This window comes from Neolamprologus brichardi, chromosome 16 (genome assembly GCF_056152115.1).
Source record: "Neolamprologus brichardi isolate AB-2024 chromosome 16, ASM5615211v1, whole genome shotgun sequence".
Lineage (NCBI taxonomy): Eukaryota > Metazoa > Chordata > Actinopteri > Cichliformes > Cichlidae > Neolamprologus > Neolamprologus brichardi.
In genome coordinates this window covers 32872501-32896379 of record NC_142119.1, presented here as the reverse complement: position 1 = coordinate 32896379, position 23879 = coordinate 32872501, and the positions used below count along the sequence as shown (strand labels likewise).

The 23879-nt window shown below is 40.7% G+C and overlaps 1 protein-coding gene across 1 annotated transcript in view; it reads left to right on the top strand.

Moving 5' to 3' along the window:
* The window catches only part of pdia5 (protein disulfide isomerase family A, member 5), a 90592-nt gene that overhangs the window by 62207 nt on the left and 4506 nt on the right, over positions 1-23879 (top strand). The window contains exons 12-15 of the mRNA XM_087829914.1: positions 6714-6784; positions 7428-7591; positions 8036-8166; positions 13737-13807. Coding sequence (XP_087686040.1) covers positions 6714-6784; positions 7428-7591; positions 8036-8166; positions 13737-13807 — 437 coding nt within the window. The remainder of the gene's footprint in view (positions 1-6713; positions 6785-7427; positions 7592-8035; positions 8167-13736; positions 13808-23879) is intronic.

Below are 23879 nucleotides of genomic sequence, written 5' to 3'. Positions count from 1 at the left end.
GCCCTGCTGTCAGAGTGAGATTAATGGCCTCCCAAACGCCACCATCAGCTTTCATTCTTCTCCACCTTTCTCACCGTCCTCTGTACGGTGCACAGCAGGGGAGCGAAACCTCCGAACGAACCCTCTGTTTCCCAGAGCCGGCCTGATTACGTCCCCGAACCAAAAACAAACATTGCTCATTGTTGTTTGTTCAGATTGTTGTTCCAGCTGATATAGCTGTAAATGACGCGATAATGTTTGGTCCCAGACGACTGGGCTTTGGCTTAACGGGTGGTTCAGAAGCAGCCGCAGGTCCAGCTTAGCCCTGCAGCGGGCACAGACGAGTTGACCTTACAACACGAGTTGTCCTAACACATGTAACGTTTCCTGTGACGCAAACACCTTTTCACCTTTCTCTCTTTTTCGGTGCATTTCAGTTTGTTTGTTTTTTTTAATAATAGCTGCAGTGATGTGGAGCCAGGGTGTTCATTTTTTTGACTCTGATCTCTTCCCCCCCACATACACTCTGAATCAGCAATATTTCTGTTTTCCTGTAAGCTCCCGCCCTCCCCTACACACACACCGACCGTGGCCCTTATGCACCACTTTTCCCGAATGCCGAGCAGGGATGACGCAGAGCACAGGACGGACGTTCGCTTTTGTCTCTTACTCATCGCTTTGAAGGGTCAGACAAAGTCCTTGTAGTCACTCTGGTTCTCTGGTAAGCCTCAAAACAATCTGCACGATCACACACTACAGTCACTCGGTTGAAAGAGAAGCAGCTTTTCTATCCCACAAGGCATATCACACTTGATTTATAGCTTGCGCCAGTGCTGCATTGTATATTGAAGAAAGAAATTCCTGAACTGTTATGACAAGGGCAATTTAACAGGTTTGGAAAAGCACCAAGTTTGTTTCATGCATCTGTGCACAACAGCACTGTGAGCACATTCACACAAGCGCTCATCCCTGATCAAACGGCATATTCATAAGATCTTAAGACAAAGCGTCTTGCACACTGGGCGATACAATTACTGCGTTATATATATTTAAAAGTTGTTTTTAAATCTACAAATAAAATGTTTGCTTGTCACTCACTGCTCATGCAACATTAAACGTACCGCTTACATCAAACACGGTTTATTTACAGCAAGTTAGACGCTGCAAATTCTGCTTCTCGATGAAAAAAAGGGTTTTTGGTAAAACTGAGATTTGTTGTGATTTATAACGAGGGGTTGATGATCTACTAAAAAAGTGCCCAGAAGCCTGATCACGGATTGGCTCTAATGATGTTTTTGTTTTAAAACTTGTAACTTTTATTGCATTTAACAGCCATGCTACAGTGTTTTAGTCCAGGACGTTTTTGGAAGGTATTCCCTCACACTCGTTGCCAGATTTGGTCTCATCAGCCACAACATATTGCCAAAACATTATAACTAAGCTCACATAGCTTTGTGGTTCTGTTTTTCTCATGTGGGTAATCTTTTTTTTTTTTTCCCCATCCCCACGGCTTCCTTTTGAAATAGATTTTGCCATATTTTCTCCCATCTAATCGTCAGTCCTGGGAAAGATGTACCTTTATAGCCCTTATGCAACACTTGTTCCAAATTCTGAGCAGAAACGACGCATTTGTGTTCTTCCTCTCATATACAGCCATTTTATTTGGTGCACCTGCTCAACTGCCTGTCAGCCAATTACATGGCAGCATCTGTGTGTTTAGACATGCCGAAAAGAAGTGGCTGAAGTTTAAACTGAGCATCGGAAAAGAAGAAAAGGGTGATTCAACCTCTTAAGCCCAAACGCCTAACCGATCTCCTGCCTTTTGCCCCTGTATCTGAGGGCGTTGGGGCTCAAAAGGTTAAGTGATTGTAAATGAGGCTGTTGGTGCCAGCTTGAAGCAGATGGGCTACAGCAGCAGAAGACTCCTGTCAACAGGAAACTGTAGTTGTGGTTCACACAGGCTCACCAAAACAGAAACAAACAATTGCCTGGTTTGATGAGTCCTGGTTTCTGCTGCAACATCACCAAACGACATGAATGCATGGATCCATTCTGCCTTAACAATAGTTTAGGCTGCTTGTTCCAGTGTGAGGTTTATTTTCTTGGCAAACTTTATTCTCGTAGTACCAACTGAGCGTTCTTGTCACACCACAGACTGAGTACCTTTGCTTAGGGTTGGGTATCGAAACCCGGTTCTTGTTGAGAACCGGTTCCCACTGTTTCAATTCCTTGAAATTGTTTTCCATTTTTGAAAACGATTCCCTTATCGATTCCAGTCCAGAATGACATCACCACATTGCGGAGCGTCGCTCACCCCCCAAGAGCGTCTCAAACGCTCAAAAGTTTGGTTATACTTTACGAGAACGGATGACAACAGGGCAACTTGCAATACTTGCAAAGTAGATATTTCATTTAAGGGAGGAAACACTACGAATATGCAAAAGCATTTGCTCACAAACACGCGATGACCTTAAATGAATGTCGTGTTTTTAATTCCGCTCCGGACTCGTGAATCTCAACCCAGCAGCAGCGGTAACGTTTGCACGTCCTCTCCCGTTAATGCGGCAGGTAAATAATCAACTAACAGTGCAGATTATGTTAGCGCGATCTGCCTTATTACAAAACCTGCCATTACTGTGCATTTAGGTGACCATGATGAGAGACAGAGTCTGGCTCAGATGCTGGCAGCTCTCACTGCAGTCTACCGGTAGCGCCTCATTTCATGAAATGAAATAAAATTTCTTGGGGTGATCATTGACCACAAGCTCTGTTGGAAGCCACATATTACTTAGTTCGGGGGAAACTGGCACGGGGCATTGCCGTCCTGGGGAAAGCAAAGCATATGCTGGATCAGAAAGCACTGCACATTTTATACTGTGCTTTACTACTGCCATATATGAGCTACTGTGTAGAGGTCTGGGGAAACACATATAAAAGTAACACACAAACAATAACTGTAATACAGAAAAGGGCCATTAGATTAATAAATAATGTGGGGTGCAGGGACCATACAAATGCACTCTTTGTCAAAATGCAAGCTATTAAATTCCAAGACTTGGTGAAGCTTAAAATAGCGCAAATAATGTATAAAGTAAGAAATAAATTGCTTCCAAAAGAAATCTGTAAATTGTTCATAGAAAGAGAAGGTGGGTATAACTTAAGAGGGAAATGGAATTTAAAAATACAAAGTGCTAGAACAACTTTAAGAACGATGTCTATCTCAATTGCAGGAGTTAAATTATGGAACAGTCTAACAGAAGAAATAAAAGACAGTAAAAACATAAAACAGTTTAAAGTAAAATATAAAAACCTGATTTTAAATAAGTATAACAATGAAGAAAACTGGGTTAACCCAGGACGGTAATGTTGCTGGTAATGGTGTTGTGATTCTTTTTTGGGTTTTTTTTTTTTTGTTTTGGTTAGTTAGTTTTTCCATAACTTGTGTATCTGCAAATATACACCTTCTGTATTTTTCATATGAAAGAAACTATACTGTGGTGGGGCTTGCTAATTTCTTGTTTTTGATTTATGTATGTTTTGTTTTGTTTTGTTTTACTTTTGTTTCATATGTTGTTTGTTTAATTTAAGACTAAAAAAAAAAATTAAATGAATGAGAGGTAAAACTTGAGGGGGTAGGGACAAATAAGTAAATACTTCTGCCTACTCCTTTCCAAACAAATAATGGAATGATATTTTGTAATGATTGTGAAGGCTCATGGTTGAAATGTTTGAAATAAAAATGAACTGAACTGAACTGAAGGATAGACCAATGTCACCGAGCAGTGACTAAGTTTGTGGTAAAAGGCTTGAACCCATTTGCCACAGCAGATGCCCCCGATTTTAGATAAGTGAATGTGTTTAATTGTAGGCAGGGACATTACTGGATATTCTTGTGTAATTGCAACAGAAGAATATTTATTTTATTATTTTACATTTACAATTTTTTTTTCCTGGGGACCCTGTGACGCCCCATTGAAGAGCCGTAGGCTGTGGATCTCTTAAGATCTCACTGTTGGGTTTGTAAGGCCATGTTACTCCTAAATTTCTATCTTGTTCAAAGAGAAGATATAAAACAAAGTTCTAAGCTAATCAACCTTAGTGTTCTCCTTTTTTAAAAATAAGAACCGATAAAGAATCGAATCGTTAAACAGAATCGAAAATGGAATCGTGAAAATCTTATCAATACCCATCCCTACCTTTGCTGACCATGTCCATCCCTTTCCTGCTTCCACCATGACAACGCACCATGTGACAAACCCCATTTCAAACGTGTTGCTCGAACATAACGGCGAGCCTCCGCAGTCACCAGATCTCTATCTAAACGAGCGCCTTTGGCGTGTGATGCAACTGGAGATTTGCATCATGGACGTGCAGCTGACGAATCTGCAGCAGCTGCGTGATGCTGTCATGTCAACATGGAGCAAAATCTTGAAAAAGAGAAAGTTGTTTTAGTGGAGACAGATTATTTATGACGCCGCTAAAATATCCGTCTTGACTTAATTTGTTTTCATTTTTAAAAGACCCAATAAAAACCCATCAGTGTGGATGTAACCACAATTTTCTTACTCGGAGACAAACACACTCAAACTGTACCTTGTGCACAGATCCCTGAGAGTGGAGCATGTAGTAACCAATCAAATATGACTTAACTCTCCGTGCAAACACGATATACTCTTGCTGCCTCGCTTACAGTTTCACCCTCAGCATGCTAGCCGTGCACCCTCTGGCAAACCAGGGTGAAGCAGCAAGACACCAGAGAATTACACGGGTTGGCTGCTTGATTCGCCCAGACAGCTCGGAGCGCGTAATGCTCTGCAATCTCTGCAGAGCATTACGCGCTCAGAGCCAATCTTCTAGTGTTGAAGGTGGTTCTTGAGAAATGTAAGCGTATGCTTTGATTAGATTTAAGAGATGATTTCTTGTTCTTGTCTCATTCATGTGACTGTTTTAGTTGGTTGAAGGAGCTGGGTTTTGTTAGCTGGCCATAGACTCATCAATAATGATTGGCATAAAGGTAAAGGGGTATGTTTACCACTGTGTTGCATCACCTGCTGTTTTAGCAACACTATAAGAATGAGAAAGCTTGGTCTGTGTGGAGACCAGCTGTTTTAGTTTTGAAAACAATATGTTAAGCCATCGTCCCTACAGGATATCTTTTGTTTTCTTTTTTTATTTTATTGAACGGCACTTTTTCTGGACTGCATCTCAGATACAGTGCTATTATGGATGGTGAGCTACTCTGACGGTTTGTGTCTTTAAATGGAGCGACACAGATGCTGATATGTAGTACTCTTTGCTTCCAGAGATGTTCCTGAGCCCATATCAGTTTGATTGTGCGCTGCCTGAGGGCCCAAAGGTCTCAGTCGATACTTATTAATCTTTCCAAATTCCTTCAATCTTTTATTTATTTATTTTGGTGATGTAGGCGTCTTTACCTCTGAAGTACTCAGCCTCTCAAGGTTGCCATTTTTTCAGTAGCCAGTCAAGTAAAAACAATGTTAACTAATTAATATTTTTAAAATTAGTTTCAAATCCTTTCGTTCTGATTTGAGTTATGTTTAAATGGCACACTTAGATTGTCCTTTAACCTCCTAAGACCTGAACTCTTCCACAGCATGCATTTTTAATTTCTCTTTGATATTTGGGCTGATTGGGACCTGATGAATGTAAAAACAAAGAATCACCAGATTTTTTTTTTGATTTTTTTTTTTACCTGATTTTTGTTTCTAAGAAAAATGAGAGCCACATATGAGGATATTCGTTTTAAATTTGGATAAAACATAATGTCCTCGTAGGTGGATATCAGGCCCTTGGAGAGCAAAATTGATTTTTTTGGTCTAGACAACCCAAAATGTGATGTCCACATATGTGGACGCCAGGTCCTAGGAGGTTAATGTTGTTCTCTGTGCCTTATCTTTATTATAATGAGCACATGTTCCTGTAAAATACAGATATTCTTATATCTAAATAGTAGAGGTGGGAATCACCATACATCCCACGATATGATATTATTGCAATTTTTTAAAATATTTTGCGATATTCAGATTCTGTACATAAAGGTAAACTTTATCAATATTCATTTTCTCTAATATCAAAGTCTCACACTCAGTCTTTCTCTCATTTCAGTTTTATTGTTGACAAACTGAACGGTTTGTATTACAGTCTAGTCCAACTTAACTGAATCAACCATCTGGTACAATTATAGCTATTCTGAACTATGCAGTTTATGAAAACTATGCAGCCCCTTCAGCAACTGAAGAATTTGAAAGTAAATTAAAACAAAATATAATTTTACATTAAATAAAAAAGTTTTAAACTTAATTAAAATAAAACATGTCTTAAATAAAATAAGTAAACTGTCATGTTTATTGCTGCCATAAAACAAGTTAAACACATTTGGACAGTGAAGGAATGTCAGGATTCTTGCTCAGAAAAAGGATCAACATGCTCTGAAGTCAGAGCACAAAAACGTTTTTTGTAACAAAATATCGATTCCTGCTGTCCCTGTATCGATACATTATTAGCAAACAAAATATCACCATGCTACACAGTATCGATTTTTTCCCCCACCCCTACTAAATAGCTGCTTCTGAGGGATTATTTGAAACGTATTCAGGGTTAGGTTGAACTGAAACACTAGCAGATGTTGTTATCTTGTTGATTTTTCTTTTTCTCCATTTGCTGTCTAATCCTTCCATCAGTCAGCCTCTAACGTGCATTTTTGAATTCTTTAGGGTGTGGCCACTGCAAGAAAATGAAGCCAGAGTACGACGAAGCTGCTGAAATACTCAACAAGGGTGCAGATGTAAGTCTCTCGACCTTTCTTTGTTTGTTTACAGCATGCATATCTACAGGCCAATGTGCTTCATATCTCAGACTCTACTGAGCGTCATTAGCAGATCATAATAATCCCTCTTTTTTGGCTTTAAGGCTTTTGGCCATCGCAGCTTGACAGGCTGGTCAGCCTGACCAACAGCTTTTGATGCGTTTCTGATTAGTGGGCCGTGTTACTCACCTCTCCCCTCATTCTGTCCTCAGTGGTAATCTAACACTCCCCAGCCAGGGGCAGGGCCTATAAAACTGTAGCCTGGTGACTGTAGCAATTATCTCACCCGTGAACGTCCCCCCGGCCCGGCGCTTGGACCTTGTCCTTGTGGCTTTCTGCCCAACACTGGAGGTCAATGGGAAAAGCCTGCACATTATCTAATTCGAATGGACGGGAGCCACTGTCACCCTGAGCTCTTTAGACCCAGCGTATCATTATTTTCCCCTCTTGTTGTTCTGCTAATGTTTCTAATGCAGTGCTTTTTTATACACAGATGGCGTAATCTTTATCCCAATTTAGCTGGTGTCATCAGATAGGCTAGACTGAGTGACCGTTTATGCTCTAATTGAAGAGATTAGTCTATAGATCTTATTTTACCAGTCTGCTTTTGTAACGTCTGCAGAGTCCGGGTGTTTTGGCAGCAGTGGACGCCACGGTGCATAAGGCTGTGTCGGATCGCTTCAAGATCTCTGGTTTCCCAACGGTTAAGTACTTCGAGAAAGGTGAAGAGAAGTACACGCTGCCGCAGCTGCGAAACAAAGACAAGATCATCGAGTTCATGCACAAGTGAGTCCGACGCTTAACCGACAGCTTGATCGCTTCAAAAGTCGAGCAGTTAAGTGAAGCGCTGATTGGCCGTAGCACCGGCTTTTCAAGACTTCCTCCCACTGTGAGAGAATAATCTTTGGAAAGGGTCAAAAAGTAATGGACTTGCAATGACATCAGTCCAGCTGTGGCATCTGCAGGCTCCATAAAGTCATAGTCTGCAATCACAGGTCAGCAGACGTAATTTTATATCGGGCTGACATAAAGTGTGACTCAGTGTGAGTTCCATTATATCACCGGTAGTTACATTGTAAGCTTTTACTCATTTATTCCTTCGCCCACAAAATAAAGACAAAAAATCTTGGTAGAAACTGTATTTATGTTACCTTTACTACAGTAAATGTGAGGCAATTTCCCCTTCCCTGGAGTGCACGTAATATTTTCACTTTATTTCATCCCCCGCAGTCCACAGGCGCCTCCTCCACCGGAGCAGTCTTGGGAGGAGAAACCCTCCAGCGTCAGCCATCTTGGGTCGGAGGATTTCCGAGAGGCTCTGAAGAAGAAAAAGCACGCTCTGGTCATGTTCTACGCTCCCTGTAAGTGTCTTTGATATTAAAATCAACTCTTCAGCATCTGCGAACAAAATCAGAAGCAAGCTCTTACGCAAACATCTGGAATGGCTCCTGAAAGCCTCATCTGTAACTCTTGTATTTCATCTGCTCGGGCTGTTGTGATGAAAATATCAAACTCTGAATAACTCTGAGCTTCTTGCCAAACCTCGTCATTGGGCAGTATATAAAAAAGCCACACCTAAGCCACAGGGAGACTGAGTCACATTACTAAAAGAAAATATGAACAAATCACTTTTCCACCTTTTTATATTTTCAGCCCTGAGAAACAGACAAACAACCGATTAGTGACTGGACTCCATGAAAGAAAAGGCAGAAATCTCTGTTTTTGACACGCTTCATGTGTCCTCATGCAAAACGCAGGAGGAATACAGATTAGGAGGCTAATTATCAATGCACACACAGACTCACGCATGCACCTCTGTCCCTGTTAGGGAGTTTTTTTGGCCCTTTTTCTGCCCTTTGTTTGTGATGAGGGCTTCAAAGCATGCGACAGGGCACAGCAGTCAGGCTGCTTCCTCTTCTGGGCCCTTTGGTGCGTCCCTCTACAAAGAGATGCTCCAGATGCACATCAGGCCGCGTCAACCTGCCGCCCTCCCGACTCGTCCGGCCCATCTGCACCTTGCTCGCCGGTGTCTTATTAGTGAAGGAGCTTGTGCTAATGGAGCGTTTGATGAGATGCAGCTGCTTTCTAAAACATCAAGGCTGGAAACGCTTCAGACAGAACAATCAGTATAATTTTAGCAGAGGCTTGGGCTATTATCCTTTAGCCTCGAATCTGCATAATTGAACCCTAAACTAAAATTAAATGCTGGAACATCATCTTTGTCTCCTTTCGCATGCGTTCTGTGTTAAATTAAAGCATTTTCTGATTCACTGAATACCCATTTGTTGGCCCGCTGTATTCTGTTGATTGGCCAGTATGAGACATAACACTTTGGTGCGTTTAATGTTCTTTTTTTTCTTCCGTACTTTCCACGATTCATCGAACTAAGGGGAGATATTCAAATCCAGGCTGTTACAGCGCATCCACAGGGCGGTTACTTTGCATTCATCAACCCTCGATTTCACTCAGATTCACTCTGTCTGCGATGGTAATTATGAGAAAGATGAGTAAAAATGTGCAGGTACAGTCAAGGGTCAAGGTACAGTGCGTAAAATATAAAGGCTGAAAAATTCCTGTATTTGCCATGCAGAGCAAAACCCCGTTCATTTCTTCAGTTTAACTGCTAATTTAAGGCACCAGGGAGCTGCCTGATCAGCCTCCTGTTTCCTTCTGTGAGGGAAAGACGCGGACAACGATTGTATTTTTGATACACCAGTTTCAAAATTGCGACAGGACATTTACAGGTTTAAAGGCCATTTAATGTTGCAGCTAAAAGGGTAATTCAGCAGGAAATGGGTTGTGAGCGGTGCTGAATGCTCTCTTAGGGAGACTGCTCTGAAAGGGTTGGCAAATGTGTACTTGCACAGTTGACATATAATCGAATTGGAGGGAGAGTTATGTGTGCGTGCGCGTGTGTGTGTGTCTATGATGCCTGTGGACATACGTAGTCAGATATGTCCACTTGCAGCCTGTGGAAGATATCTTAATAGTGCAGCTTATAGTGATATTTTATTTTCCTCTTCCCACTTGTGATGTCAGTTTGCCAAATAGATTTCCTTCTGCATTATGACAATAATCAAACTGTATATAAAGGATGGACTTGGCGTCTAGCTCTGAAAAGTGAAGCCATTGTGAAAGTGGAAATTGACTGAACTGAAAAAAGCAGCCGGCGAGTCTGGTTCATTGAAAGCAAAAGACAAAAACAAAATGATAGCTCAAGACTTTTGCACATTATTGTACTGTATATTTTTTCTAATCGTAAGTAGGGATGGGTACCGGTATCCGGTGCCATGATGGCACCGGTTCTGACATAAACGGTAGTAACCAGACCGAAAAGCAGCGCACATTTCGGTGTTTTTTTTTCCCTGAGCTGTGATACACTTTAGATTCTAGCCAATCATTTTAGTTTCCGAGGATAGTAGGCGGGTCCAGGTACGTACGTTCTTTTAGAGCAGAGCTACAGATTAAAAATGCCCAAGGCGAAGCGGTCAAAGTCTGGCTGTACTTCACAGCTAAAGATGCAAACTCAGCAGCCTGCAACAAGTGCTTTAAGCTGATACTGTGATACTGTCAAAGGAGGTAACACCTCAAATCTGATGAAACACCTGGCGACGCATAGCGTTTTTTTTAAAAGCAGAAAAATGCGCCGTATTTGATAGCTTGCTGCGAGACCTCACACCGAGCACATCTACTGCGGGTGTGGTGGTGACGGATGATGATGCAGCAGCAGCCGTTCTTCTCTGCGTGAGTAGCTTAATGTTGTTCGTGTGTAATTTACGTTGAGTAGGCTAACCACGTTATTACATTAATGCATGTAAGGTGAACTAGCAAACATCATCATAGCTACATGCGGCTGTCTTCTTGTTTGATGGCAGATACTCCCTTCACCCTGGCCAAAAAGGCTAAAATGACCAAAGAAAAAGTGGAAAACAGTTAAACATGAGAGGTTTTTGGACAAAGTTAGTGTTTTTTCCATTGATTAAGCTGCTTCCAGCCAAGAGTGATACCATATATGCCCCATAGCTGCAGAAAAGGCTAACATTGTTATCTTTTTACAAAAAAACAGCTGAACATGAGAGGTTTTTGGACCAATTTTGTGTTCTCCATTCTTTAAGCACTGGTTTGAGCACCGTTTAAGCACCGGCACCATTTCAAAAGTACCGGTTTGGCACCAGTATCGGATAAAACCTAAACGATACCCATCCCTAATCGTAAGCATGGGTACAAAAGAAGTCTGAGTTATCGAGAAGTCTGTAGAAAAATGAGCCTTGGGTTCATTTGGTGAGTTCAAATAGTTCTGGGTGAGTTTAAAGTTCAAATTTAAGTCATTACTTTGAAAAATGTTTATTTTGTAAGTTAAACGCCTTAACAGAAGGGCTTTCCTAATGGCGCCTACGTCCATCTTTGAAATACAGTCTGTGACCTGAACACAAGTGACATCCATGGGGGGAAAAAGGCCTTTGCTGCTTTTGTCTAAAATAGCATCTTATCCCCTGTCCAGCACCATCGGGCCTTGTTACCTAAAATCCTTCTCTGGCCACTAGTTTTGTGGCCAAATTGGAGAAACATCCCCTGCGGCCATATTCGCAAGTATTTGTAGTGAAAAGCCTGAAACCAGAAAACTGTTGCAGCAAAAGATTCCTGGTCTTGGGGGAAAGCATGTTCAAGCATGTTCTCCATCATTTTTCAGTGACTGAAAATCCATTTATTGAGTTAGACTCAGATGTTTAGCTAACCGTAACATCTCCTGATCATTCAGCCGGGTGTAGGGACTGTATCCGCAACTTATGTCCCAAACGTACCATTAGAATTTGCTCTGGAGAGTCGATTGGACAACTGCCACACAGTCTTATGTAGACCTTCAAAAAGTAACAAATTCTTCTAAGCATATTGTTCATCATGCTTCAGGGTTTAATTAGCTTTTAACCCTAACTCGGCACATGAAAGTGTCTAGCTAGTCACCCACTGCCAAGCTGCTTTCTTCTTCATGGGCAATTTATTTGTCACCACAAGGGGTATCCTTGCCTTTTCTTATTTCCAAAAGTTGTTTTTAATTAACAGAAGAAGGACTGCACACTTGACATTATCAACAAAAGATTAAAGCAAATGAGCAGGTCTAAGAAAACGTCACATTTCAGCAGGAACTGAGAAGAAAAGTTGTCAGACCAGCAAACAGTCTCCCAGTACAAAAAGTCATCACTCTTTTATTAATGCACTGCAGCTAGAGTTGGAAAGGCTTCCTCCTCCTGGTCAGCTCTGTGGACAGTTAATCATCCTGCCTCCACCTACAGGAAATAAAAGAGCTGTCTATAAATGTGCTCTGTAGGTATTGGCATACTGTATATGGAGTGCTGTTGGAGTACAGAGTCGGGGAGGTAGCGTTTATGATGCCAATAAATAGATCTACAGTCTCTCATAATATAAAAGTGACCTTGTTAGTAACTGGCAGTATTTACTTGCATCTGTTCTAGGGGTGGGGGAAAAAATCGATACTGGGCGATATGACCCAAAATTCATATCTCGATATTTTTTAGCTGGATGGCGATATAAGATATATATCTCGATATTTTTTTTTAAAGCCATAAAGTAAGAACAAAAAGAGAGTTCTTAGTCAAAGCTGTGTCCCAGATGTCACACAGGCACTTTTATTAACATACAGCATAGATGTACATGAAAAAATTACTCAAAAATAAATTATGAGCATTTATTAAATAATAATGCTCCATAAATAAAAGAAAACTGTTGTTTTTGTGCATAACAAAGAGCTCGCAATTGTGCAGTCAAAATGTAAACTAACAGACGCTGAGCATAATAACAAAGGCAGATTTCACAGCTACGGTAATATTACGTTGAAGCACAGTACGTATTACTACGCGAGGCTACTCGGTAGCCGTAATGCTCCGACAATCCATCAAGCGGTGCAGCTCCGTAGCTTACCAAAGTATTAAAACATTTTTTGAGAGATTGCTGTGCGCTGTGTACCACATAAAATTGGTTCACGGTCAGTAAGCACAACCAGAATTCATACATAAGGCGCGCTGTCAATTTTTGAGAAAATGAAAGGATTTCAGGCCGTGCATGGTGTTAGCGTGGTTAGCTCGTTAGCGTGGTTAGCTCGTTAGCGCGGTTAGCTCGCTAACACGTTGACGCCGTCCAGCCACACGCACGGGGCGATGCGCAGTAACTCGTTAACGGAGATTTGCCGTGTCCATCTTGTCTCTGCCTGCAGGTGAAGCGATGGGGGAGGAGGGGGAGTTGTGTTCAGTGAAGGAGAGGCGAGGCAGAGTAACGTTGCGTGAAGACAAAAGCGGACGAAAGAGAGGCAAACTTGTGGCTCGACAACTATAATTATAACGTAACATAGACTATATCGATATAAAAGATATTGTCACATCTTATATCTCGTATAAAAATATATCGATATTTTTAAAAAACTCGATATATCGCCCAGCCCTACTGTGTAGTATCGTGATATTTTGTTTGCTAATAATGTATCAATACAAGGACAGCAGAAATCGATATTTTGTTACAAAAAAAGTTTTTGTGGACTGGAACATGCTCTGACTTCAGTTAAGTCGGACTAGACTGTAATACAAACCGTTCAGTTTGTCAACAATAAAACTGAAATGAGAGAAAGACTGAGTGTGAGACTTTGTTATTAGAGAAAATGAATATTGATAAAGTTTACCTTTATGTACAGAATCTGAATATCGCAAAATATTTTAAAAAATTGCAATAATATTGTATCGTGCGTTAAGTATTGTGATAATATCATATCGTGGGATGTATGGTGATTCCCACCTCTAATGTGTTCTGTGTCGTGTTTCGGTATAATCCTCCGTTTAGGGCATGAAGCTCGGTTTTGCGGTGCAAATGTATGATGATAATAGATATAGTTGTGATAACAGCCCATCTGCTTGTTCTTTTCCAGGGTGTCCACACTGTAAAAACGCTGTCCCCCACTTCACCACGGCAGCAGAGCTCTTCAAAGAGGATCGCAAGGTTCGTGTTGCTTTTTCACATACTCACTTAGATATGTGATTACTGGCTCTGATGGCAAAGATGCCTCTAACTGGAGCTGTGCTTACAGTCGGCTCACAGTTAGAAGATCGGTATTGATTTGAATAAATATTGATCTGAAACCTTTCCGCGCAGTGTTCAGGCTAAAGTTAAAAAACAGACAAATAAAACAAATTCTAGCTGCTTTTTTATCTTGTTGTTTTGCTGTATCGTGCTTTTCACAACAAATAAAATGGTTATTTTAAAAGTAATGGAACAAAAGACGCAGATTTAGACCAACAAGGGACCTGATGTTGCAGAAACAAAATATTACAAATGACATAACGTATTTCCACCGTGGTCTTGACAGGCCGTAATCCTGTGTGTCTGCTTTATTACAGGCTTTCGTGACAGGCTGTAGTCATTACTAGATCTAATTTCTTCCAGGTTCTATTCAGTTACACTCAGGCTCAAAGCTTATCACTGTGAAATTATTAAGATCTTGTTTGTTTGCTTGTATTTTCCATCTTTAGGTTAGAAATTATTTTTTTCTTTCTTTCATTTATTGTGTTTGTGTTAAGCGTTCCCTGGACATACACACAATATATCCACTCACCAGCCACTTCATTAGGTACACCTGCTCAGCTGCTCATTAACCCTTTAAAGCCGGTTGGAGCGAGCACACTCCGTTTTGCGTAACTATTTTTAAATCCCGGTAGCACTGCAACCATGTAAGCTAGCGCAATAATTTTTTTGCATATAAAACCGGAGGAGTTGTACTTGCATCTTATGCCATCAGCTTGTCCTCGGTCACAGTTTCCTTCCACATATAGCTTTGCAAACACTGCATAAAAAGCACTTGCAGCAACAAAAACATAATATTCCAGAAACACGCTTTGCTGATCCGATCAGCTGTTTGTAACACTTCCTACGTCCATCAGCGTGAACTATCGCATGTCCGCCATGACCTGCCCGAAACCGGAAGTGACGTCATTTTCGCAGAAATGTAGTTTTTTTTACCATCCGGGCCTCAATGAGCCTATACTGGTGTTTTTAAAAGTTATCTTTGACTTTCTGACTTTCTGTGTCGTTTCTGGGATGCTTAGGACTCATATTGCACTGCTGGAAATAGTTTATTTTGATGCATATGCTGCTTTTTTGCAAATTTGCATTATAATATTTATTTTCATTTTTCCTGCAGTATATAAAAATTGGTGTATTTCAAAAATAAAACTATGAAGACACTCAAAATAAATTTCCTGTGGTGGGAAACTTTTTTGTATTTACAGTTTTGAGGGATAAGCCTCTTAAATTTCTCTAACTAGAAATATATGTTAAAAAACAAAAACGATTTTCAATTTTTTTGTAGTTTATTGCACTTTTTTGCAATTTATGTAATTACTATGCACTTAATGCAGACATATTATTAAAATCTGGGCTGTAATGGTTGTATTGATGTATAGCAACTTGAAATGCTCCCAAAAATGGCTCCACAGCATGTAAAAATATAATATAAGCTCTGGCGGACTTGGTTCTATGGTAGGTCTTAAAGGGTTAATGCAAATATTTAATCACCAAATGTAAAACAAGCGTCAGAGAGGAGAAAGAGGGTTACTTAGGTGACTCTGAATGTGGCATGGTTGTTGGTGTCGGATAAGGTGGTTGAACCTTGAAGCAGATGGGATATTTTCCTTGCAAACCTTTAACCACATAGTACCAGCTGAGCTTTGTTCAAATGCCACAGGCTGCCTGAGTGTTGTTGCTGATCATATCTATCTGTTTATGTGCACAGTGCACGCATTTTCTGAGAATCTCAAATCATCTGAAATAAGTTACTTGAACATGAAAATGAAACCTGATCCCACGGTGTGCCTAATAAAGTGTCTGGTGAGTGCATGTTAAGTATTATCGGGAGGGGAGGGGGGAATATGTAACGTTTTGGGAATTATTTTCCAAAGTGGACCACATAAGTTGCACTTTAAAGATCTGAATATGTTTTAAATGTTCAGACATCATCATGATTCACATTAATTTATCCTCTGTACTCTTCACAGATGCTTTTTTTGTATTTTCTTACAGCTTGAAAGGTGTTAGTTATAAAAACAAAAGAACGAGCATTTGCAGAGTAAATGCATTTGCATATTTTATGCAAAGTTATCAGAAAGCCTTTCGATCGTCGTTAACTTGAGAATTCACATCTTTAAAAGTCCTCTCGCCCCATTCCTAATAATTGTTTTCGTGTCTCACACAGGAATAACTGGTAATTGGCTTCCACCTATAGAAGGCTTTTGACCTTAGTTGGTTTTTACAACAGTAGCAGAGGAGCTGTAACTTTGGGTTCAGTGTCTCCACTCCACTCCAGTCCACTCCAGTTTGACCATTTAGATGAAGCACCACGCGGTTGCATCAAATTTTCTGCAGGCTTGGGGTTTGGAGGTTAATGGAGGTTCATGTAGTGGCAACAGGACACGCTCACGCTCATCCTCCATCATCCCCACTCCCTCTCGTTACTTACCCTCAGGGACTCGTGTCCTGACACCCTCCCACTCCTGCTCATTTCTGTTAATACCCTCTGACTGCAGGGCTTCTTTCCAAACCTCTTAAACCACAACTGTGTGACTCACTCTCTTGCTCTCTCTCCCTTTCAAACATGCAGGAATTTTGGACACGTGTCAGGCAGCGCTCGAAGCTAAAGTATCAGATTGAAGTGACAAAAAAAAACATCTAATTGCTGCCTTATCATTTGTGAAGTCTCATCAAAATGCTTGATGCTGAATAGCTGTTGTTCCAGTATTTCTCGGACCGTGTTGTGTCTCAGTTGTTTGGAATTTTTCTAAATCAATGTCAGATGGTGTCCTCAGCAACTTGGCCATCTATTTTTCTGAGGCAATTCTTTGTAACATTTCTCAATAACATTAATCTTCAACAGATGAAAATGAAAACGCTTTAAACCTTTTTTTTTTTTTTCTTGGGAAATTTGGATATCAGCTGCAACTGTAACACATCATTTCATTTATTCATTTCTGCAGAAACTCACACTCGCTTCCTTCATTTCTAAATACTGAAGTAGATCTGTGCAATTATAAATAACCATAATTTCAGTCAGATCGAATGGTCAATGCCCGACAAGCCAAAATAATAGAGCTGAATATTTAAAAAGAGGTTTGTGTGGTTTTAAAAGTTGATGGATTTAACCCTTAAAAATTTATATTTAAATTTAGCCATAAATCTGTTTAAATTAATCTTTTCTTGCACTTCATGTATAATAACATAAATGTTACCATTTGATGCATTGTATCAGAGTTAGCTTAGAAGCTCATTTACATCTGCAGTTGCTTGGCAGATTACATGCAGAAGGTTTTCTGCTTCTTTAGACCGACTGCTTCGAGGTCTACTGCTGTTTTCAGATCCCTCACTTTAAGACTCTTGCATTTACTTTTCAATTCCAGTAACTTTTTGTTTGCACCTTGTAAGATTTTATCTCGTAAGGTAACAACGATTCTTAGATTTTCCATCAAGAAACACACAACATTGACAACCTGACCACATACTACAATATTTACTTTATATTTTAAGCAAGACTTTTGCAACAGCCAGAAATGTACTGAGACTCAGTATTTGGGACCACAACCTTAAAGCAGATCCTTCACGCTTTTTCTTATTTTCTGTCATATACACTCACCAGCCACCTCACTAGGCTGACCTGTTAAACTGCTTGTTAATGTAAATCTCTAAAGACATGGAGACACAACAACCTGCTGAAGTTCAAATCAGAATCTCCACAGAAAGGTGATTTAAATAACTCTGAACATGACCCACCATGTGTGGCACCAACACAGTAACTCAAATAACTTCTTGTTGAGACCAAGGCCAAAGTTTGATGTAGGCTAGAGCAGCACTAAGTGCCCTCTGTCAGCTAAAAACAGGAAACAAAGGCTACAATTCAGCAGTAGAAGACTGGATAAGAGTTGTTTGGTGTGATGAGTCTGTTTCTGCTGCACCATTCAGATGGTTTGAATTTGAAAGCATCTGCCTTGCATCAACAGTTCAGGCTGCTGCTGGTGGTGCAACGATGTAACAGTGTGGTGGATAGCTTCTTGTCCATTTGGGGACCCTGAATATGAATTTACCACTGTTTCTGACCATGTCCATCCCCTATGACCACAGTGAAACCATCTCCTGATTGCTGCTTCCAGCAGGACAATGCTCCATGTTATAAAGCTCAAGTCATCTCAAACTGGTTTTGCGAACTGACATTGAGTTCGTTGTCGTCAAATGGCCTCCACAGTCACCAGATCCAATCTTCCAATAGAGCACCTTTGGAATGTGCTGGAATGTTGTTGATTCCAGAGGGCAGAGAAGAATAGCCAGACTTCATCAAACTGAGGTGAAGGCAATATAAATTCGAATAACTAGTCATTACAATCAAGTTATGCACAAGATACGCTGGTTCTAACCTTGTTAAAGTTCAAAGTAGATGGCCTACAACACCAAGTTCCACTCCTGTTAGCTAAGATCAGGAAACTGAGGCTAAAGATTGCACAGGCTCACTAAAATTTGACAACAGAAGATTGGAAAAATAGAGGGAGGGGGAAAAAAAGGCATCATGTCAAAGCTCAGAGCATTTCAAACTGGTTTCTTGACCATGACAATGAATTTACTGTCCTGAAATGGCTTCCACAGTCACCAGATCCCAATCCAATCGAGCACTTGTGTAATGTGGTGGAGCGGGACAGTATGTGCTTCTTCGGTCTCATTGGCAGAGATGGACTTAATTCTGTCATCTCTGGGAGCTCAGCAGGCCACACCAACATGCAGTTCAGACTTTCTTGGGGCATCATTTAGAACAAAGAGGGTGGCCTTAAAAGAAGAGAGACGGAAGTGTCATTATTGAGACAGTTGGAGCTGCACTCAGGTCCATTGGAAGATTGATTTAGCAAAGCAGGATATGAACATAACAAATCCACTTTAAGTTGCTTTAAACCATACCTTGAGTTTCGGGATTTTGATGAAACTAGCACAAGCTGCATAATCAGGGGACCTGGATTCGTGTGGAAGTCACACAGATGCACAGTTTTAAGATGTATTTCCCTCTTGTCGTTCCCCCAGTGGCCAGAGGAGATTTGAAGTTTTGTTTGAACAGGACTAAATCTGCACAGTGGGTACTTGTGTTTACTTGGCAGTTCTCCCTGTTTATCAAGGCAAGCCCCAGTGTATTATGCCAGACCGGTGTTGATCACAGTCTATTAACTGCCCTTGCCTCATTTACCAAAGACTAACACGGGCTTAGCTGCAAGCTTTGAAGACGCAAACAATTAAAACGCCACATTCTGCTGTATATCAGCATGGGAGCCGTGTACAGGGTTTGTTCCATGCTGTTTTGTCTTTTCTCCAAATTCCAATCAATACCAGCGTTAAAGATGCACATGGGCTGGAACAGCACTGCGATGAGAACAGTTTCATTTGGGAATTTAAGGATTTGCTTAATATAACCTACCCTGTGGCTGCTACTGTACTGGTAAAATCATAGAGAAGCACACTGGTTCGTCTTGACCACAGCGCTGCAGAAATCAAGATTTCCCCGTGGAGCTTTTGACCTCTGCTGGCGCTTTGCAGTTGTTTTTGTATGCATGGCTCCCTGTTAGAGGTTCTGCGCACATCAGTGAGGAGCTGTCTATGCTCCAATCTACACAAACTACCAATGATGTCAACCTCTTTCACTCATCAACAGATGGTGGTAATGTGTGGAGATGTGATGCAATGCTCGAGCAACAACTGGGAATGAGTTTGGCTTTTGTGTTTTTCTGTATTTTTCTGCAGGAAATTTGTTTCATCTTTTGAACACTTTGTTAAGTTCAATGCCTTGTTCTCTTGCTATGTTAATTCACTAGTTTCCTGCTTATTATTAGTCTATAACTCAGTCAGAAGGAAATACAGGAGAATTGCTGATACTGATACCTATGAAAGCCTGTTTCCATCACTAAAAAAAAAGTATCAATAACTCGAAATTTCTTATTACCCGGAAGGATATGGCGCAGGAGAATGCACACTCAAAACCAGATCGCAAGAAATTGGCGCTTTCGAGAGTACATTTGCTGATATGTGATTGACTCAGCTAATAACACAAGGATTTCATCATTTGTGAAGTCACGCTGAAAATAATCAGCAATTTGTGCATTCATGACTGGATGTAATACCGGTAGCTTAGCTGTAGTGTTTGTAGCTGAGGGCTTCAGCTTCCGGGTAACAAGGAAATGACGTCATTCCCGTAGATTACAGATTGGCAGCGCTAGCTTGAAATTTCGAATTAATAAGTCAAAATTGGCTTCCATAGAGATACCTTTAACCAATTAAGGCAGCTTATGTAGGGGTGAGCAATGTGTCATGATTTATGTGATGGTTTGCAAATTCCAAGCACATTTTAATGACCACTGAATCACTGTGATTTGTACTTTCCACAATATTTAGTTAACCCAACACACCTTTCAGCTTTTCATGTATTTTGAACGTTCATATGTCAATGAACAATATTCTTCACTCTCATTGGTAGTCCCTTCAGTCACTCCTCATTGAAGTCATTCACTGTCTGCGGTCTGTAGCTTCCACGTCACTGCAAATCACCTCCAGTGTGTGCACAGCTGTAGTAACTTGTATATTAGTTCTTTGTAAAATTTGTTTTTTATTACCATAAGGCAGAGAAGACCTTTTATAGGTGTTTATGTTTTTATATTTTATATTAATCATACTGAGTTTATGTGTAATAAAATGTAGAATGTAAATAAAAGTGCTATTGCCAGTCCCCATTACTCAGTTGGTGCTTGTGTTGCAGCTACAATAAATCAAAGACGTGGTGTGTTACAGTAACCCTTTCAGTGCTATGTCACTCTTTAATATGAGCTAATGTATTCCTTGAGGTGGTCTTTCAGTCCAGCGTATGCAGATCCATGTTAGATATTACAAGCACAGGTACTTTGTTGTTAGAACAGAGGTAGCTCTGAGTGTAGCTGTACCTCTTTGTTCCTCGGTTTGACGCTGGTAGAGATACTAGGCCAAATGGTAATATGCTGCCTCCTAAAATTCTACTATCCAATCAATAATATGATGTGGGGTCCTCTGTCACTTGAAGATGAATCAATAACGGAATTGGCTGAGGACCTTTTGAAGAACAACAGCTCTACGACTTCATTTTCTCCTGTCAATTCACGGCAACTCTGATTGATTGCACAGGGATGAGCATTTGGAGGGAGCCTGTAGTTACATTATACCCCTCATTGCAGCTACAGTGCCATCTCTAATGCTGCTGCTGCTTAAAGCACTCTCTATGTATGTCAAATTGCCCTAACTTAAAGGTGGTTAAAGACATTTAAAAAAAGAAAAACACACAGTGCTCAAGATCTTGTGGTAAATTGCCCAGGTATACAAAGAAGAGGGTCATTTTTGGTGCTTTCCCCTTAATTTCTGTTGACTATTGTGCCTTTCCAAAGGTGATGCACCTCACTCTTGCTGAATATGCACAGCTTGCAAGTCCGTGAAATACTCTTGTTGTGGGAGCACAGTGAAGAACAGCTTAATACATTTGATTAACAGACCAGAGAAGAATATCCCTTTATAGGCTCCCTCTTCTCTCATATGTGCTCCATTTGCTCCCTATCTTCGCTTTTTTGTTTGCCCGTGTCTATTCTGTTGATGCAGATGAAGTCGACATTCTGCTGCATTGTACCCATTTTAGCGATTTGTTGGCAATTATGCAGATTTTCTGTCACTTGAGTATTTATATTTGCATACGAAACAAGGTGCATGTGTCTTGTAATTAGGACAAGAAAGTTTTCGAGTTGTTTGCGGTGCGGCGTAAGTGTCAAATATTTCTCCTTCCGCAGCATGTCTGTCATTTCCACGTTTGGCTCGGGCAGACAGATAGACAGCGAGCGATTATTTGATGGTGACAAGTTCAATGTGGAGCACTCAGCACCCTGGGAGAGGGTGACATTTCTGCTGTCCAAAAGGACATGCTAAGTGAGCCATGTATCAGTGAGGCGGCATTTACGCCTCATTGGGACAGCTTGTCACTAATCGATGCAACAGCCACGCAACATAAATCTCGCTTGTTGTTTTTATGCTCGCTGATTGTTGTTGGGGGGCTTATTTTTGTACCACCCATATAAACGGACCACTGCGTAAGTCATTTTTATGCCTCCATGTCGGTGACAGCTGTAGCCTAAGGCATTATGTTTTCTCAATGCCCCCCCCCCCCCCCCCCCAAATCCAGCCAGCCATCACCATGAATATGATACATTATTGTGCTTAAAGGTCATGGTCACCGTGACCCTCATGGCCCTTCCCTTCTTGTGAATATGATGATCTTGTCAATGTCAACTCAAGGATGAGCTAAAAAAAAAAAAGAAAGATCACATAATGTGTTTTTGGCAGGTACTGAACTATTGCCATGCTAATTAGCTTAGCATGCTAATTCGTATAATTATCTTAGCATGCTAATTAGCATAATTAGCTTAGCATGCTAATTAGCTTAGCATGCTAAGCATTTAAACTTTAGATTTGACAGTTCACAGGTCACTGTGACATCATCATATTTCGCAAGAACATTTTTTTCCCGTGATTCAACACCAGAACTCAGGAAACGAGTTTGACAAGGGGATGATTTCAACTAGAATTCACACTGAGTCAGATAATGGCGCGACTCTTTGGGGGCCCACTTATTAAATTCCTTCACACTATGCCATGCCTTTGCCAAACTTATCTGTAGTTATAGCTTGAAACCATCATTTAGTGGTCATAATTTAAGAAATGGGGACCGTGTTGAGTCTTGTGCATGTCCCAAGCACCTCAAAATATAATGTTGTGTAAAAGTCTTAATCCGTCCCTCATTTCTTTGTATTTTGCTTCCAAGCAGCCAGACCGTCTTGATATTTTTAAAGTAGTCTTGAGCAGTAGGTCTTTCAAAGTTTTTATTTAGACATTGGCTGCTTTTTCACTTATTTTCAGACGAGTTCTTGAACTTGACTATTTTCAGAGGATTGTTTTTAGTTTTATAAGTCACTTAAATCTGACCTATGAATCAATGAAACACAAAAATGAACCTAACCAGTGTTTGTCTACACTATATCTGTACATGGGTGGCTGTAGCTTGGGTAAGATACTAACCCCAACTTACTCTCCGATGCATCCATCGGAGTATGAATGTGTATGAATGTCGTTAGAAAGCACTAAGTGTAGATAAAGTGCTTGTGAGAATGGGTGTGATTGGGTGAATTGGGTGAGGCATGTTGTATAGAGCGCTTTGAGTACTCCTTGAGAGTAGAAAAGCGCTATATAAGAATCAGTCCATTTACCATTTACATTACACTGTATACAATGTTTTACATACATTGTATCTTTTGGCACTCCATTACTATCAGCCTGTGGTAATTTTGTTTCTATTTCATTAGCTGAAACTAAGAAGAATGCCAAAGATAACACAGTTTGATAGACATAAAATAGTATTTTCAACAAGGGGAATCTCAAAAGGCTATCAGGTAAAAATCTGGTGTATTTCAGCATGTTGTGCAGTGTGTCCTTAAGAAAACTGACAAAGCCGTCATAAAGTGAAGTGGTTGGCTGGGGCCTTTCTGTGTGAAGTTTACATGTTCTCCCCATGCTGGTATGGGTTTTCGCCAGGTAAACTTTCCTCCCAGTCCAAAGACATGCATGGTGTTTCTTTCTGTTAGCCCTACGATAGATGGGTGATCTGTCGCCCTTTGACAGCTGGGGTAGGGTCCAGCTCACCCACACCCCTGAGTAAGATGTGTGGATAGCTGGATGGCCAGCAGGGGGGGGAATCCAGCAAAGACCTGAACACTCATCAGAAATGGTCTCAGTGGAAGTTTAGCTCTCAAGAAGCCATTTATAAGAAAGGGAAATGGGGAGAAAAGGTTGAGGCGTGGCAAATTACACGAGAACTGGACTGAAAACCAGGAGTAACACATCTTATGGAGTGATAAATCAAATTTGAAATTGTTAAAATCAAATTATTATCAATATGCAGGTCAGGAAGTGGGTCCAACAGGCTGTGTTGAAGAAT